Raw genomic sequence first — 16,028 nt, 5'->3', positions numbered from 1 at the left:
TCTAGCCATATTGCCATCTTATTTAATATATGTATGTTAATATGTCTCTGGTTCATCGTAAGAGTGCATCATTTCTTTGCTTTGCCTCCACAAATTCTGAATATTTTGGAAATGAATGGTGGTAGGGATGAAAATGGTTGTCTCTATAAAAACCCCAAATGAAGGGAAAAACTTATGCTATCAGGGTTATGTTCTTTCGCCTTCGCAGGTGAAAGAAGGACCTAATAAATGACCTGACGTTACGCTACAGACTACAGTGAAAATGACGATGAGGAAAAATGGAAGCTTAATGGGTACTGTCTAAATTACAGGGCACGCGAAGGTCAGTGTCTGGTAGAACAGGACCTGAGGGTACTCGCATAAATTTTGAGGAAGGTGACGTGTGAATGAAGAATTCCTTGTGGGGTTTGACTCGTGGTTTGGACTCTTCTACCATCGGTTCTTCTACTTGTTCGTCTTCTAATTGGCTTCATTTAAATTTAAACATGATTTTTGCTCCGCTATGTGAGGAGTAAACGGAAACGCATGAAGCTATTAAATAAAGGAGAAGAAAGGAACACACCGTGTACAAGGATACCATTTTGAATTATTTTTCTACCCATTCAAACTTTTGTACAAAACACTAGTAAAATAGGAAAAAAAAAGAGGAAAAGGCAACACATTCTTCTTCTTGTTGTTAGTTTTTTATTTGTTCTTCTGTGATCTCTCCCTTTGCTTCTCGTGGAAAGGCTTCACTTCTGTTCTTCCTTTTGGGTTTTTTTTTTCGTGCACACATCATTTTGTTTTTCTCCCTCCCTCTCTGTTTTCCTGGGTTTTTGAGAGTTTTGGGGTTCTTTGTTTTGTGCATTTGCTTGTGAGAAAGATTTGTGGAGTACTGCTGTTTCGGAGTGTAGTCATTCGTTTCCAAGATGGCTGGGTTTGTGGGCGTCTTGGTTTCAGATCCATGGCTTCAGCATCAGTTTACACAAGTGGAGTTAAGGAGTTTGAGGTCTCATGTAAGTAGATGCCATCCTCAGCTGTTCTTCTCTGATTTACCCATTTTTTCTTTTTTCTTCTTGCATTGGATACTGATTCTGAGATTTCGTGTTGGTTCTCTCTCTCTCTCTCTCTTTTCTGTGTGTGTATGGTGTTTTCAAGTTTCTTTCAATGAGGAGGGAATGTGGTAAAGTGACATTTGCGGACCTGCCGTCAAAGATGTCAAATTTGAAGGTGGTAGGGGAGTCTCTCACTGGAGAGGAAAGGGCATCGTTCCTGGAAAAGACTTACAAGGATATGGATGAGGAAGTAGACTTTGAAGCCTTTCTCAGAGTGAGCGATTTCTCTTTCTACTTTTATCTGATCATCGCAGATTTTGGCTTTATTTCCTTATATCTTGAAAGAAGGAAAAATAAAGGATCGGCATTCTCCTAAGTCCGTTGGTTGATCTTTCATTTTCTTGGTACTAGGATCCTTTTCTGTTCCTAGTGGACATAAGAAAGTTCAGATTCTGTAGCTTTATTATAATTGTTGTTACTATTATTATTATTGTTATTATTATTTGATTGTGAAAACCGACGGAGACATTCATAGCTCCAAGAAATCATCGTTGTGCCATGCGAATCAAAGGCATGCTTCCATGGGCTAAATATTTCTGTTGATATTGGTTGCTAAATTCACAAGTTTTACTGTACTTTGCAGCAGTTGACTATTTATTTGTCAGAATTCATTATTATTTTCAAATTTTTTTTTATTATATTTTGGTTTTTTTCAATGTTTTATTGAACAAGAGGAGAAGAAATGGCGTTTTTTGGATCTGCTGAAGGCTGAACCTATAGTTATTGTGAAACTTAACTACCTCGTGAAATATGATATTTAATGGTTGCAACCATCTTCCAACTATCTTCCACTTGCTATTATGCGTTTATGTAATTGACTTTTAGTATGTTCTAACCTTACGTTGTAACAAGCAAGAAATGTGACGAGTCAGTATGAGGATGTACGGTTTAATTGGTTTTACAGTCTGTTATCACTAAATTGTGAAGCTTCTCTGTATTGCTTGAACTTGACTTATCCTATTCCCTGGTGCCAATTGATTTGGTTGAACTGTACCTTGTTGTCAATCCTCATTCTTAATTTTTTATCAATAAAATAAAAAAAGATATTGATATGTTCGTGGTTGCAATAGCATGTCATTTCCATAGTTTCACAAATGTTATCAATTCGAATGCATCCTATCTTGTCCTCATGTCTACATTTTGTTTTATAGTATTGAAGAGAATCTAGTGTGTAAATTTTTTTGCTCCACTAAAATTTTATCTTGTTGAGAGGAAGGTTGTTCTTATATCCCTGCACATGCAGGCTTATTTGCATTTACAAGAGCATGCAAACTCGAGGGTGGGCAGCACAAAGAATTCATCTGCATTCCTAAAGGCAGCTACAACCACCTTATTGCACACAATCAGTGAATCAGAAAAGGCTTCTTATGTGGCCCACATCAATGGCTATCTTGGAGAAGACCAGTTCTTGAAAAAATATCTTCCTATTGATCCTTTGACTAATGACCTCTTTGAACTTGCTAAGGATGGAGTGCTGCTCTGGTACTTATACAGAACCATTCTTCTTTTTATGAAAGTTCTAGCTTTCCGATAAAGGTTGACATTTTGTATGACTATGATGCAGCAAACTTATTAATGTGGCTGTTCCTGGTACAATTGACGAACGTGCAATCAATACAAAGAGAACCCTTAATCCATGGGAAAGGAATGAAAACCATACACTGTGCCTTAACTCAGCCAAAGCCATAGGGTGTACAGTTGTAAATATTGGAACTCAAGACATAATAGAAGGCCGGGTAAGTCTTTTACTAGCTTTTGGTGCATGTGCTATTGCAACTGCAATACCATTAAATACTTCTCTTAAACATCTTAACTTAGCCAATTTCAAACATATTGGCAAGTAATTTTCATTCAAGTTCTTTGCTTGAAGAAGGAGAAACTGTGAAATGAGATGCAAATGTGCATTGAGCTAAGTCAGTTAACTCTTCCGACTATAAGAGATACCTGATCGAGTTTGCTAACCTACTTTTTTTGGTGATTCTTCTTTGCACGTAATTGCTTCGCCATTATTTCATGACTTATATGGTATAAATTTGTCTTCCATTTACAGCGGCATCTGGTGCTTGGTCTGATATCTCAAATTATCAAGGTACTTCTTTTTTTTGGGTTAATTCTTTCTAGAAAAATTCTTATGGGGTTGCATTTAAATAACCTGGAGTTTGAGAGAACAGATTTGATTGACACTTTAAAGGTGATGACTGATGACTTGTCATCCCAAGTCTAAGACTTAGGGTAGCAGTGATGGAACTACCAATTTTGCATATTTGAGGGAGTTCCTTTTTTCTCAATTCTAGAGAATGGAGATTATGTTTTAGTTGAATAACTGTAAATTTGGTTCCTACTTTGTCAATGTCAGATACAACTGTTGGCAGACCTCAACTTGAAGAAGACACCTCAATTGGTGCAGTTAGTGGATGACAGTAAGGTGACAGTCCATTTCCTCAGTTTCTTCTCTTTGCCTTTTTCTTTCTGGAACACAACTCATTGTTGTTTGTACTTAATGCATGATTTACATGAATACCTTAAGCAGGACTTGGAAGAGCTAATGAATCAACCACCTGAAAAGATCCTATTGAGATGGATGAATTTTCATTTGAAGAAAGCAGGATATAAGAAAACAATAACCAACTTTTCTTCAGATGTAAAGGTGGGTAAGAAGATGTCAGTTTTGAAATGTCCTTTCTTTTCTTTTATTTTGTTCTGTAGGATATCTTCATTTATGGAGCATGAATATTTTAAATGAGAATCAAGAAAGTTCCGGATGAATTCTCAATTCCAGTTTTCTTTTCTTTTTTTTCATATGTCAAAAGATATATAAATTAGTAACACAGACTTTTAATTTTTCCTCTTCCCATGTCATGTTTATGTTGCTTATGTGATTTATGTTTTTCAAATTTAACTTTTGTGTGTGCGCGTCCTTGTTTTTTAAACTCAGACATGACTTTATTGTTGTCATTGACTCATTTCTACTTAGTGTTTATTACTTTATTTTATTAGAACAAGATAATCCTGGTTTAGATCATTAAGAAATCAGTCCTGTTTCTTCAGGATGGGGAAGCTTATGCTGTCCTATTGAATGCATTGGCACCTGAACACAATAAAAAGTCAATTCTTGATGTGAAGGATCTCATGGAAAGGGCAAAGCTAATTCTTGAATATGCAGACAGAATGGGCTGTAAGACATATTTGACCCCCAAAGATATCGTCGATGGCTCGCCTAACCTGAATCTTGCTTTTGTTGCCCATATTTTCCAGCACAGGTAAGAATAATTCCTTGGCAAAAAGGTGACATTGTAACATGATTAATTGGTCATTCAAGTTTTCACTTTTATTTTGTCCATCATTGTTTTGTTCTATTTAAGTTATTTTACAAATGAAAGTAGTATAACAAAATTAGTCAAAGTTTAAACATTTATATAGCTTAATTGGCTAAAATTTACACTTTTTAAGCATGCGAAGGTTACTGGTAATCCAATTGCATTACCTCGAGCAGAGTTTGGAGTGTGAGGTCTGTCCTTATAGTTGCACATCTGTTTGTGTCTATTGGTGCTTGTGTGGGTGCATGTAAGTATAAGAACCAGATTTATTGTATTTGTGGCTTCTTTCTGCCAGTTCAAATTCATATTTCCTGGGCATGATGTCCAACTCTGACCATGCAGATATAGTGAATAATGGTTGTTCTTTTGGAATCAACAGTAATGCCAAGCTTATAGGTGATCTTTTGCATCAGGAGATCAGAAAAAATTAACAGTTGTGGTCTTTTATTCCTCAAGAAAATCATCTATGCACATAAATCTAATAATCCAAAGGTTGATGGTAACGATTTTGAAAAGGCAATTCAAAGGTTGATTCCTGTTAATCCGGTGCTATGTCACACAGGTCCAGAGTGCGAGTGGCAGTGCTGCTGCTGGTCCCAGTTTGGCATTTTCCAAAGAAGCACAAACACACACACACACACACACATATATACATATATATACAAACTGTCCATGAACGACAACAAAATTTACTTTTGACAATTAAAAGCATGTTTCTATCAGTGATTCAATGAAAAAGGAACACAAATTGCATATTGCTGCATCTGCACCTGATTCAAGTTATGTCAACTTGGGTGCATCGATTGTTTTGAATAGTCCATGTTACTTAGGGCAGGGATATAGGTACATCGAAGTCCAGTCTAATATTATGATATTTGGTGTGATGATAACATAAGTCTTAAGTGAATCTCTGTTGGTAGGAAAGGTTTCTGCCAAAGGCCAAAGTGCAAGCTGCTGACAGCTTTCTGGTACACGTATGAGTGTATGACAAATTTTGGCAGTAGTTATGCCAATTTGAGTTGGTGACATGGTGCTAGTTTTGTTAGATTTTAACATCAAATTTCATATATGAGCTTGCCTATATATATATATAAGAACACCCATTTCCTACCTTTATCTCATCCAAGAGCTAGCCAAGTCATTTTGACGTCTGCCTCGAGGTCGTACGTCCTCCTCCTCCGTGGACCTTCGATCATCGCTATGGCTGTTCTTTCCCGATGGTATTCGCCGTCGAGGGTTCCCTGGCCTTTCCCCCGACGGGTTTCTTCTCACCTTTTTGTTGTAGTGCCAGCAATGGCGAATTAAGTATGCGGAGACGTAGCGAGAGTGGAGCACACCATGACAATCATGAAAACGGCGAGGAAGATGACATAGCTAACCTTCCATTGCCTCAAATTCTCTTTATCTGATTTGCCTGATCTCCATCCCCCAGCTTCTTGACTCTATTCTCAAGCAAGGAAATGAAGTCTTTGATGAAATCCCTCCATCGGGTACCCGGCCCATTGCCCAACCTTTAAGTAAGGCTACAAAAGGAGAAGAAATAAAGTATCTTAAGCTTGTCCATAAATGAGTTCAGGCTGCCCTGTAGATTGTATAAAAAGAAAACATCTTGTAGCTAATATATATATATATATATATATATATATATATATATATATTGTTAAGCATCTGTTTCTGAGCTGAGTTGTTTCCTTTAGTTGAGTCAGTTTGAGGTTATTAAGTCTTAGGGAGTTTGGTTAGTGGGTCAGGTAAATGGATCCAGTGCACGGGTCAGGGAGGTAATTAGATAGTCTAACCCACCCCATTTATTACATTAATTTACATGTATAAAGCTAAGCAGGGATTAAAACCCTAATATAGATGAAATCTTCCTGTTGCTAAGTGAAGGCTGGGCTTTCTGGACCGAGAGTTAGTGTGCGTGAGTTGCTGGTTAGCATGAAGGCTAACATTTGGTATCAGAGCTGGAACCATGGCAGCATCCAGTAAAGCCACCTCGAAGGATGTCATGGCTGCCATTGAAGCCCATCAAGAATGCTTGGAGAAAAAGATGGAAATGATGAACCATCGTTTGCACGCGGTTGAGCACCAGAACCTGGAAGCTGAAACATGGATGCAGGCGTTCATGGCAGAGCACTTGTCGCTGATGTACTTGATGCGTGAGATGCTGCGGCCAGGTAGGAGAACAGGTTCGACCAGCACCGATCTTACGGAGACCGCTGACGTTGAGTTGTGACCTTCGAATGTAAATTCTCCCCCCCCCCCCCCCCCCCTGTCTTCTTCCCGATCTTCAACCCCGCTTCTGCATCCACTTCGCCACCAATGACAGGAGCCATGCTGGCAGCGTCACTGGCTGTTGGGGTTAGAGGACTGGATCCATCGCCATGGAAGCAGCCCAAGATGGACTTCCCCCATTTGTTTGGTGAAGATCCCTTAAGCTGGATCTTCAAGGCAAAACAATTCTTTGACTGCCACAATATCTAGGGGGGATCAGAGGGTCAGCCACGCTGCGGTTCCCTTTGAAGGAGCCACCATCATGTGGTATAGGTGGTTCGTCACTCAGCAAGGAAGGATGTGTGCGCATGACTGGTCGACGCCATAAAAGCTTAGTTTGAACCGTCAGCATACCTAGACTACAATGTTGAGCTGACAAAATTCAAGGCAAAGTTCACATTCTGCCAGAATCAGAAATTCCCAAGTATTTATTGGAGCATTATCATGATTCGAAGGCAGCAGGGCATGAAGGGGTAGAGAAAACTTATAGACGTATCAAGGGCACATTCTATTGGTCAGGGATGAAAAAGGCTATCAACTGCCATACCTGCCAACAAAATAAATATGAAACTAGGAAGCGAGCGGGACTGTTACAACCCCTGCCCATACCAGAGCTAATATGGGAAGATATTTCCATTGATTTCATAGAAGGGCTCCCTGTATCTATAGGAAAATTAGTGGTTTACATGGTGGTGGACAAAATATGCTCACTTTATTGCATTAGCCCATCCATTTTCTGCTAAATCAGTAGCGAAGGCATTTCAATAGCAGGTAGGGAAGCTACATGGAGTTCCCTGTTCTATAGCAAGTGGCCGAGCTTCTCTCTTTTTTAAGCAGTTTCTGGAAAGAATATTTCCAACTGTAGGGCAGCAAGCTGTAGATGAGTACTGCCTACCACCCGTGATCCGATGACCAAACAAAAATTGTCAATAAAAGTTTGGAAACATACCTGTGTTGCTTTGCAGGGCAGCGACCAAGACTGTGGGCTGATTACCTGTCATGGGCAGAGTATGCCTATAACACAGGGTGGCATTCTTCTACATGGACCACCCCATTTGAAGTTGTTTATGGCAAACCCCTCCTGATCTAAGAAGGTATCAACCAGGGGCAGCTAAAGAGGAGGAAGTTGACGCACAACTAAGGTGCAGGGATGTCATCTTGAAGGACCTTAAGCAGCATTTGGCTGCTGCCCGCAATCGTATGGTTCTTCAATACTACAGGCATCACCGAGACCAGCAATTCCGGGAGGGACAATGGGTGTACCTTAGAAGGCCACCACATGGATTGAGAACCAAGACAATATGAGGCAATGTCAAGCTGGAGTCTCGTTTTGTAGGCCCTTACCTTATTATAAGGAAAGTGAGGACTTTGGCTTATGAACTACAGCTGCCGGCAGGCAGCTAGATCCACCCTGTTTTTCATGTGTCCAAGGTCAAAGCATGCTACCAAATACCTACAGCTGAAGGGATAAGTTTGGCACCAGTTTTGCAAGACACCCCAGCCTTATTTCCCTTATAGCAGGTTGGGCACATGCAAGGTAACAAAGGATAATAGCATAGTTACTGAATGTCTCATTGAATGGACCAGTTATGAGAACTTACCAGCTACCTGGGAGCTTGCAGAAGATATTCAGCACCATTTCCCTGATTTCACACCTTGAGGACAAGGTGTTACTGTAAGGGGGGGAATACTTGTTAGGCATCTGTTTATGAGCTGAGTCGTTTGCTTTGGTTGAGTCAGTTTGAGGTTACTAATTCTTAGGGAGTTTGGTTAGTGGGTCAGGTAAATGGACCTAGTACACAGGTCTTGGAGGTAATTAGAGAGTCTAACCCACCCCACTTATTACATGTATAAAGCTGAGCAGGGATTAAAACCCTAATATAGATGAAATCTCACTGTTTCTAAGGGAAGGCTGGGCTTTCACCGCGAGTGAGTGTGCGGGAGTTGCTTGTTAACTTGAAGGCTACCAATATTATATATATGTGTGTGTGTGGCATATTGCTACTGCTGGCTTTTCTGTTGAAATCTTTTTTCTCTGATTTACTTATTGTTATTTTTAATTGCTGTAGGAATGGGTTTTCATCACAAGCCAATCAAGCCCCTGTTATTAGTGAAGCTGTTTCAGAGGACGTGCTAGTTTCTAGAGAGGAGATGTCTTTCAGGTTATGGATCAACAGTCTTGGAAATTCAACATATATTGACAACGTATTTGAAGATCTTAGAAATGGGTGAGGAATTCATTATTCCATATTCTTAGACCACTGACTTCTTGCATTTTTGTGCTTAAACCACTGAATATGTGTGTGTCCACAGATGGATCCTGCTAGAGGTTCTTGACAAGATATCACCAGGAATTGTTAATTGGAAGCATGCAACAAGACCTCCAATTAAAATGCCATTCAGAAAAGTAGAGAACTGTAACCAGGTTGTGAGGATTGGTAAACAACTGAAGTTTTCCCTCGTTAATATAGCTGGCAATGACATTGTACAAGGAAACAAGAAACTTATTCTTGGTAAATATTTGTCTATACCTTTTACATTTAGTTGTTACAGGGGTAATTGCCCTGTGTGTGTTAAGACACTTCAAGGTTTCTTCCTCCTTCAGAATGTGAAGCTTGTTCATCACGTCACACTCCCCTCTTCCTTTTAAAGGCTCAATTCATGAAGTAAAAAGAAAAAAACTAACGTTGATGCTTTTGGAATCATAAGAAGACCCAAATCTGAACTTTTCTTCCTTTTCCTGGACACGGTAAAATTTCATTTCTTTAATGCAATAAAGCTTCCAATCAAGTTGAAATGTGATCTTCTAATGGTTTTATTGCCTACCTGAGTGTCCCTTTTCTTTCTTTTTTTCTTGTGTTTTGTTACAGACTTTTTAAATCTATGGGGTTTATCCATTGCTAATGTAGGTTTTTTGAAATTCGTTAATTTAATATTAGTTTTTAACTTAGGGTTTTTTATGGCAATTAGACTGAGCAATTCCATTTGGGTACTGGGTGGACTTTCTAGGGGGTCTAGTTTCTGGGCGTCAGCCTATTAGCTAATCATTTTAACTACTCATATCATGGCATACATCGAATATGGACCAATTAAGCTGAACAATTTTCTACCCTGAAATATTTTGGTTTTGCATTTTTTGGTGAATTATGGTTTGTGACTTGTGAACTATATTGATTTCTTTTTTCGTTAAAAGCTTTATGGAATCTTAACTATTTGACACAACCATTTTAAATAGCAAAACCACTCTAAATGAAACTCTTTTTATACCTAAAATTTGAAAAATATGAGACTGGTACCCCATTGCAAGCAAGAAGTATTACATGCAAAAATTCTCAGGCTTTCCCCTGAGAAATTTTTTAGTTCTTTTACATTTTTGAGTTTTCAACAGACTCTAAAATGAGCTACACCTTGAACCACCTCAGTCCTGCTCCTCATCATAAGTAACTGAATTTTTTCCCAGTGTCTTATGCCTCATGCTGTGTCTTCTTTTGGCGCAACTCTTAGTTTTCTGGAATATTAAACATCTAAATGTTAAGTATAATTGTTGCTCTTCATTAAACATTTGAGAATTTTTAGCTCATATAAACTCAGTGGAGATATGATCATGCAGCTTAAGGCTTTGCTTAAGTCATAAAGAGCACTACTATGTAATGATCACTGTAAAGTATGATATGAATTGTTGCCAACATTGTTCACTTTTTGCTTTTGTTTATTTTGTTCAGCTTTCTTGTGGCAATTGATGCGCTACAACATTCTCCAGCTTCTAAAGAATCTGCAACATCATTCCAATGGGAAGGAGGTAACAGATTTAGATATTCTGAGATGGGCTAATTCCAAAGTTAAGAGCTCAGGGAGAACTTCTAAGATGGAGAGTTTCAAGGTATCATAAGCTTTCATCCAAACTGCAGGCTCTCTGATGTTGGAGTACTTCTTCCATCCATTCTGTATTTATTTTTGGGGGTTAAACTAATCATATGCCCGCTGTTTGACAAATTTACAGGACAAGAGTCTTGCAAATGGAATATTCTTCCTTGAGCTTCTTAGCTCAGTGGAGCCAAGAGTGGTTGACTGGAAACTTGTTACCAAAGGAGAAAACGGTAAATTATCTTTTTATTATCATAGACTTCATCACTGGCAAAAATGTATGCCTTTCCAACTTTCCATATGTTAATTTTGTTATAGGAATTGTCCATGCTCAGTTAAGAGAAACTGTCGTGTTTTGTAGTTTCTTTAATGGATGAACACTTTCAATACTATATTTTGACCATGTCTGCTACTTATGTGGTATAATTGGGACTAAAGGTAATCTTTCTCATAAATCCCTTGGAGCCATCTGTTTTACTTGCTTTTCCATGGAAAAGATCACCTGGAAACACAGGAAACTCCCTTCTCAATTCAGCTGAAGCGAGCTGGAAAGTAAGTGAAGAAAAAAACGCCACACTTGACAACTGGAGTCCACATTTTTTCTTGACTTTCTTAAAAGATGATGAGCAAAACACTGCACACTTAACCGCCTTGGGAATTTGACAGCATGATATGATCTTCTGAAAGAATCATGCCATGTCTTCATTTTGTTGGATCCTCTTGTGCTCCATGAAACTGAAACAAGTCGTTCCTTGAGGAAAAAATGATGAGGTTCACATAAAGATCAGATAATGATTTCATCAGCTTGGTTCCAAATTTGATCTTTTTGTTTAATTCTTCCTATACAGTCTAGTATGCTAAACCACTGAATGGGCGTCAATGGAGGTACTGACCAATAAGGAATAAGGGACTTGTTAACCAGGGTTAAGGATCAAATGCTAAGATATCCTCGGTCCATCTACTAATTATCATTTGCAATGAAGATAGTAGAACTTGATGCCCATGAATAGTATATGAAAATTGAATCATTGACCTGTAGTTTACCAGGTTTTATACTGTTTAGGCAACTCTGGAGTGACATCTTGTAGGGTGATAATGAATTTGTCAACTGTGCAGATGCAGAGAAGAAGCTGAACGCAACCTACATCATTAGTGTTGCAAGAAAAATGGGGTGCTCCATTTTCTTGTTGCCTGAAGACATTACAGAGGTTACTAGTTTGCCAGTCTATTACATTTTCTCTCTGTTGTTTATCGATGTCTTGAACAGATTCCATTGGCATGCTAAATATATGCTAAATATCCTTTTTTTTTTCCTCCTGTGGGTGGGGGTGCTTGACAGGTGAACCAGAAAATGTTGCTTACCTTAACAGCTAGTATCATGTATTGGAGCTTGAAGCAGCCATCAGAAGAAACATCTTCAATGATTTCTGATAGTGAAAACGGTAGCTCAGTCGAAAGCCTTTCAACTTTGACCATTGATGACAGTGCATCTGAGACTTCGCTAGAAGACAATATTAACAGGGAATCCAGTGAAATGCAAGAAAACCAGATATAAACTTTCGAGTCTTGATATTCTTTTTTTTTTTTCATGTTGTTTCATTTTTGTTAAATATTGCTCCGGTGCCTGAATCCCATTTGATTTTTGATATTTGGGGTTGTCTATACAAAAATTGTAGCGGTTATATTTTAGAATTACTGTATATATTTGTTCAGTCTTGAGACAATGAAGTCGACAGTGTCTGTGTGGTGCGTGCGTGCTAGCGCTCTCACGTGAGAGGTACATGTGCATGCATTTCTGATACATGTGTATGCATGTCTCTCTGCGCTGTGCACCAACTCAAAAACTATCCAATTGGGATGGTGGAATATGTATATGTGATCTATATAGTTTATGTAATAAATTTTTAGTTTGAATATACCAATTTGATACGAGACAAACAACAAAGTTTGCAATTTGAAGAAGGGAAAATTTCCGTTCAACGTCCTCTCTTTCACTAAGAATTACAAAAGGGCATGGTGGTTTTCTTGATAATTGTACGTTTTACCTATAACTGTCAAATATAGGCCTTTGCATTTGCTCTTTAACTCTGATTAGAATGTTAGAGAAAAAGACAAAACTTATAATTAAGCTTCTATAAGTTCTAGTATAATATGATTTGACTCAAGGGCCCCTGCATGGGAGCTGGTAAAATATATAGACTGTATGAGGCAAGCGAGAAAGTGATTCATTTTTCGATTATGCTATGGATGATCCTTAATGGAAAATTTCCTTGAAAATCACGAAAATGCGTCATTTTTATCTGGGAGGCAAGCCATGCTTGGCACAGATAGAGGGGGTTCTCTTGCAGTAAGTTTTATTGGTTCCAAGTCATGTGGGTACGTGTATCCGACTTCTACTCTCTCTCTCTCTCTCTCTCTCTCTCTCTCTCTCTTTACAGGTGGAACTGGAACTCCCTTGGCCATAGACATGTTTGTTTTTCTCTGCCTGGACACTGGCACCTTGTTATATCTGCTAAGCCTTACCCTTTATGTCTCAAACATGGTTCACTGTCTAATCATGCTCAGAAATTCTCCTGCTACCAAACCATGGGCTATACCTGGTAATAGGGGCTTTTCTGATCTTAGTCGGCTGTGCTATTTTGGCAGATGTCATCACCGTCATGGCAGGAGCTATGCCTATTGTAGTCACCATTCTTCGGTGGGCAACTACGTGATCTTGCAAACTTCTGCTTCTTGAATCGTCTTTTCGTCTTCATGGCCAAACGAACAAGCACCTCAATCCTGATCGCACATGGAGAAACATTGGCCAATGGTGAGGGCGCCTCCATAACACTGAAAAAATGTGCACCATTTCAGTGTTTGCCGCAAAGAGATGCAATAGATGAAAATACAAGATTGCTTATGCTCTTTCAAGCTTGGTTGCATATAACAGACTGCTGCCAGACGAACGGAGCCATTGTCTGGTCTCTGCCCTTGAGGAAACACAAGATGGCTTTTGATTCTCAGCATTTTGGAGAAGAAAGGAGTTCAACACAGAGATGGGATAGTTGTGTATTCCCTTTATTGTCTGGTCTCTGCCCTTGAGGAAACACAAGATGGCTTTTGATTCTCAGCATTTTGGAGAAGAAAGGAGTTCAACACAGAGATGGGATAGTTGTGTATTCCCTTTATTTGTACAAGGCTAACCTCACGTCTAAACACCCTCTGAATAACGGTGCATCTCCTCGCTCTCCTATTCTCTACAAGTTTGTCTCCCAATCAAAAAGGAGTAATGGCGTGTTCCCTTCTGACTGGAGTAACTGCTGTAGGATGACCGACTATTTTTCTTCCCTTCTGTTGTACATGAACTCCCTTTACATCAAGGAAATATTAAAGAAAGATAACTGAGGTGCGAAGAAGCCTTAGTTTTACATATAACAAGAACAACGCATGACATATATATACAAATAAACGATCAATCATGCCTCCTAGTGCTTCTTGGCTTTCACGCTTTGTAAGCACCGTTTTATATAAAATCCATAGATGCAAAATGTGAAACTTTATAGATTAGGTTTCACATGGTTTAAAAAGTTAACAGTCCTAGCTTAATTTTTGTCTTGCGAAATTCAAAATCTAGAAATCTAATTTTCCAGATTTTTTTTTCATTCTTACTTTGCCATATATTGTAAATCTATTTATATTGTTACAATTATGAAGAGTAGATTAAAATACTAAAGGAAACATATAAAAAGCATATTTAGGAAAGCAACAGATGAAAATTCGATATACATATAGAAATTAAGAAAAGTGCAGAATGGCCCTACGTGCCGCAAGAAATATAAATAACAGAAGGAAAAGTAAGAAAGTAGAAGCATATTTGCACGTTCTCTGGCCAGGATGGCATGCCAATAAAGCTGCAAAGAGAAATAACATCATCACAACAATCATAAGTTCATCGCTCATGGACTAATAAAAAATATAAAAACTAAATTTTGATTAATCCATTAATGCCGAAAAAGGAAGAAAAAATAGCAAACACCTAATGATTGTGGCAAATCTCACAAGCACATCCTTGCAAGCCAAGCTTTCCAACCACTCCAACCAGTGCCTGCACATGACTTCATGTAAAGCTACTAGCATTATCATCAACATAATTAACACTATTTGTATGGATCTTTTAATAACATAACTATCACTTATTATTGTTAATAAATAACGGTACAACGCTGAAAAAGATAGATACTACTATATATATATATATATATATATATATATAGAGAGAGAGAGAGAGAGAGAGAGGGAGAGACACACACACACACTCTTCATTCATCATCAAACTTATACCCACCACAGAACTCTGGTAAAACGTATTTTTTTTAATATTCTTTTATAGCTTTATCATAATAAGAGTTTTTTTGTTATACCACTGAGAAATTCGGAGTGTTTGCTTGGAAAATTTTCATCATGTAATCTACCAAAGCACGTTCCATCCATTTTTATGACAAGCAGCGGGTGTCACAAGCCTGCGTATTGCTCGATTTTGGTCGGGTCGGTTCAGTCCAGGTTGGGCAAACTGGTTACCATGATGGAGTTAGGTCTGGGCAGTCTTGATAAGACCGACTTGAGCTTGGCTACCATCAACCCCATTCCGGATTTGGACAGACCTGGCCAGGCCCAAACCCAGCTTAGCCCTTGTTGTCACCAACATTTATTGAGGCACTCTTGGTGGGTGGCCTTAAAAAATAGTTAATGAGACCAACCAATGACGATAATGCAATATGCATTTAGAAGGAGTTTTGGCAGATGAGCGCATATGCCTTAATAAGTTTCAGCAATCGCCACCTAACCAGCGCCGAAATTAATATTCTAACCACAATAAGTTAAACTGAAAGATTGTTAAATGTAGTCATAAATCTTTATTGGTGATAAGTCGTTGCCCATATGATGACCAAAGTATATTTATGTCAAAAGTAAATTTTGGTATCTTGAGAAAGAATGTCTTAATTGGACCAACTTTCCTTGACAGATTCGCAAGAGATTGAACGTTTCTCTCAGCAGAAAAATATTCACCTTTCGAAGTCCCATACTGATCCCAACAGAAATATAAATGCAAAAGAGGAAATCAAATAAGAAGAAAAGGAGTAGGTAGCCCCATCTTTGGATTACTATAATAGATAAATTTTTTTGTCAAGATAGATGTGTAGTTATGGAGGTGGGCGACATCACAGTTTTTAAAATGTTGGAACACTTATCTGCACGAAATTCAAAAATTGGTTGAACTCGGCAGTTTCTATAAATTGTTGAACAACATTATGTTTGAGCAATGAGCAAGTCAAATTATCTATCATGAGCATATCTGCAACAAGAAACAACAAAAAAGAGTAGGCCTTTATTCTGATACGGCATTTTATTTTTTCTAAAGTCACTTCATATATTATTATGCTATGTCTAGTAGGCTCTCTTAAAATATATAGCAAGATCACATATAAAAAAGACCTATGCA

At 38.3% G+C, this 16,028-nt stretch overlaps 1 protein-coding gene across 1 annotated transcript; it reads left to right on the top strand.

Moving 5' to 3' along the window:
• Positions 1 to 463: 463 nt before the first annotated feature.
• LOC116250630 (fimbrin-2-like) lies at positions 464 to 12,274 on the top strand. The gene is made up of 14 exons (XM_031624409.2): positions 464 to 995; positions 1,138 to 1,308; positions 2,338 to 2,576; positions 2,659 to 2,830; positions 3,145 to 3,183; positions 3,451 to 3,519; positions 3,625 to 3,741; positions 4,143 to 4,354; positions 8,752 to 8,910; positions 8,996 to 9,195; positions 10,405 to 10,562; positions 10,683 to 10,779; positions 11,663 to 11,754; positions 11,886 to 12,274. The coding sequence occupies exons 1-14, from the start codon at positions 909 to 911 to the stop codon at positions 12,099 to 12,101; spliced, it is 2,028 nt and encodes a 675-aa protein (XP_031480269.1). The 5' UTR covers positions 464 to 908; the 3' UTR covers positions 12,102 to 12,274.
• The last annotated feature ends 3,754 nt before the right edge of the window (positions 12,275 to 16,028 follow it).

The sequence above is a fragment of the Nymphaea colorata genome, chromosome 3 (assembly GCF_008831285.2).
Source record: "Nymphaea colorata isolate Beijing-Zhang1983 chromosome 3, ASM883128v2, whole genome shotgun sequence".
Classification (NCBI taxonomy): Eukaryota; Viridiplantae; Streptophyta; class Magnoliopsida; order Nymphaeales; family Nymphaeaceae; genus Nymphaea; species Nymphaea colorata.
This window is presented reverse-complemented; position numbering and strand designations above follow the sequence as displayed.

What these genes read in the sequence shown, in the direction of transcription:
- LOC116250630 (XM_031624409.2), top strand. Translation starts at nt 909, where the DNA reads ATGGCTGGGTTTGTGGGCGTCTTGGTTTCAGATCCATGGCTTCAGCAT. An exon ending in TAAGGAGTTTGAGGTCTCAT is followed by an intron (nt 996 to 1,137) that starts GTAAGTAGATGC and finishes GGTGTTTTCAAG; the next exon opens with TTTCTTTCAATGAGGAGGGA. An exon ending in GCCCATATTTTCCAGCACAG is followed by an intron (nt 4,355 to 8,751) that starts GTAAGAATAATT and finishes TAATTGCTGTAG; the next exon opens with GAATGGGTTTTCATCACAAG.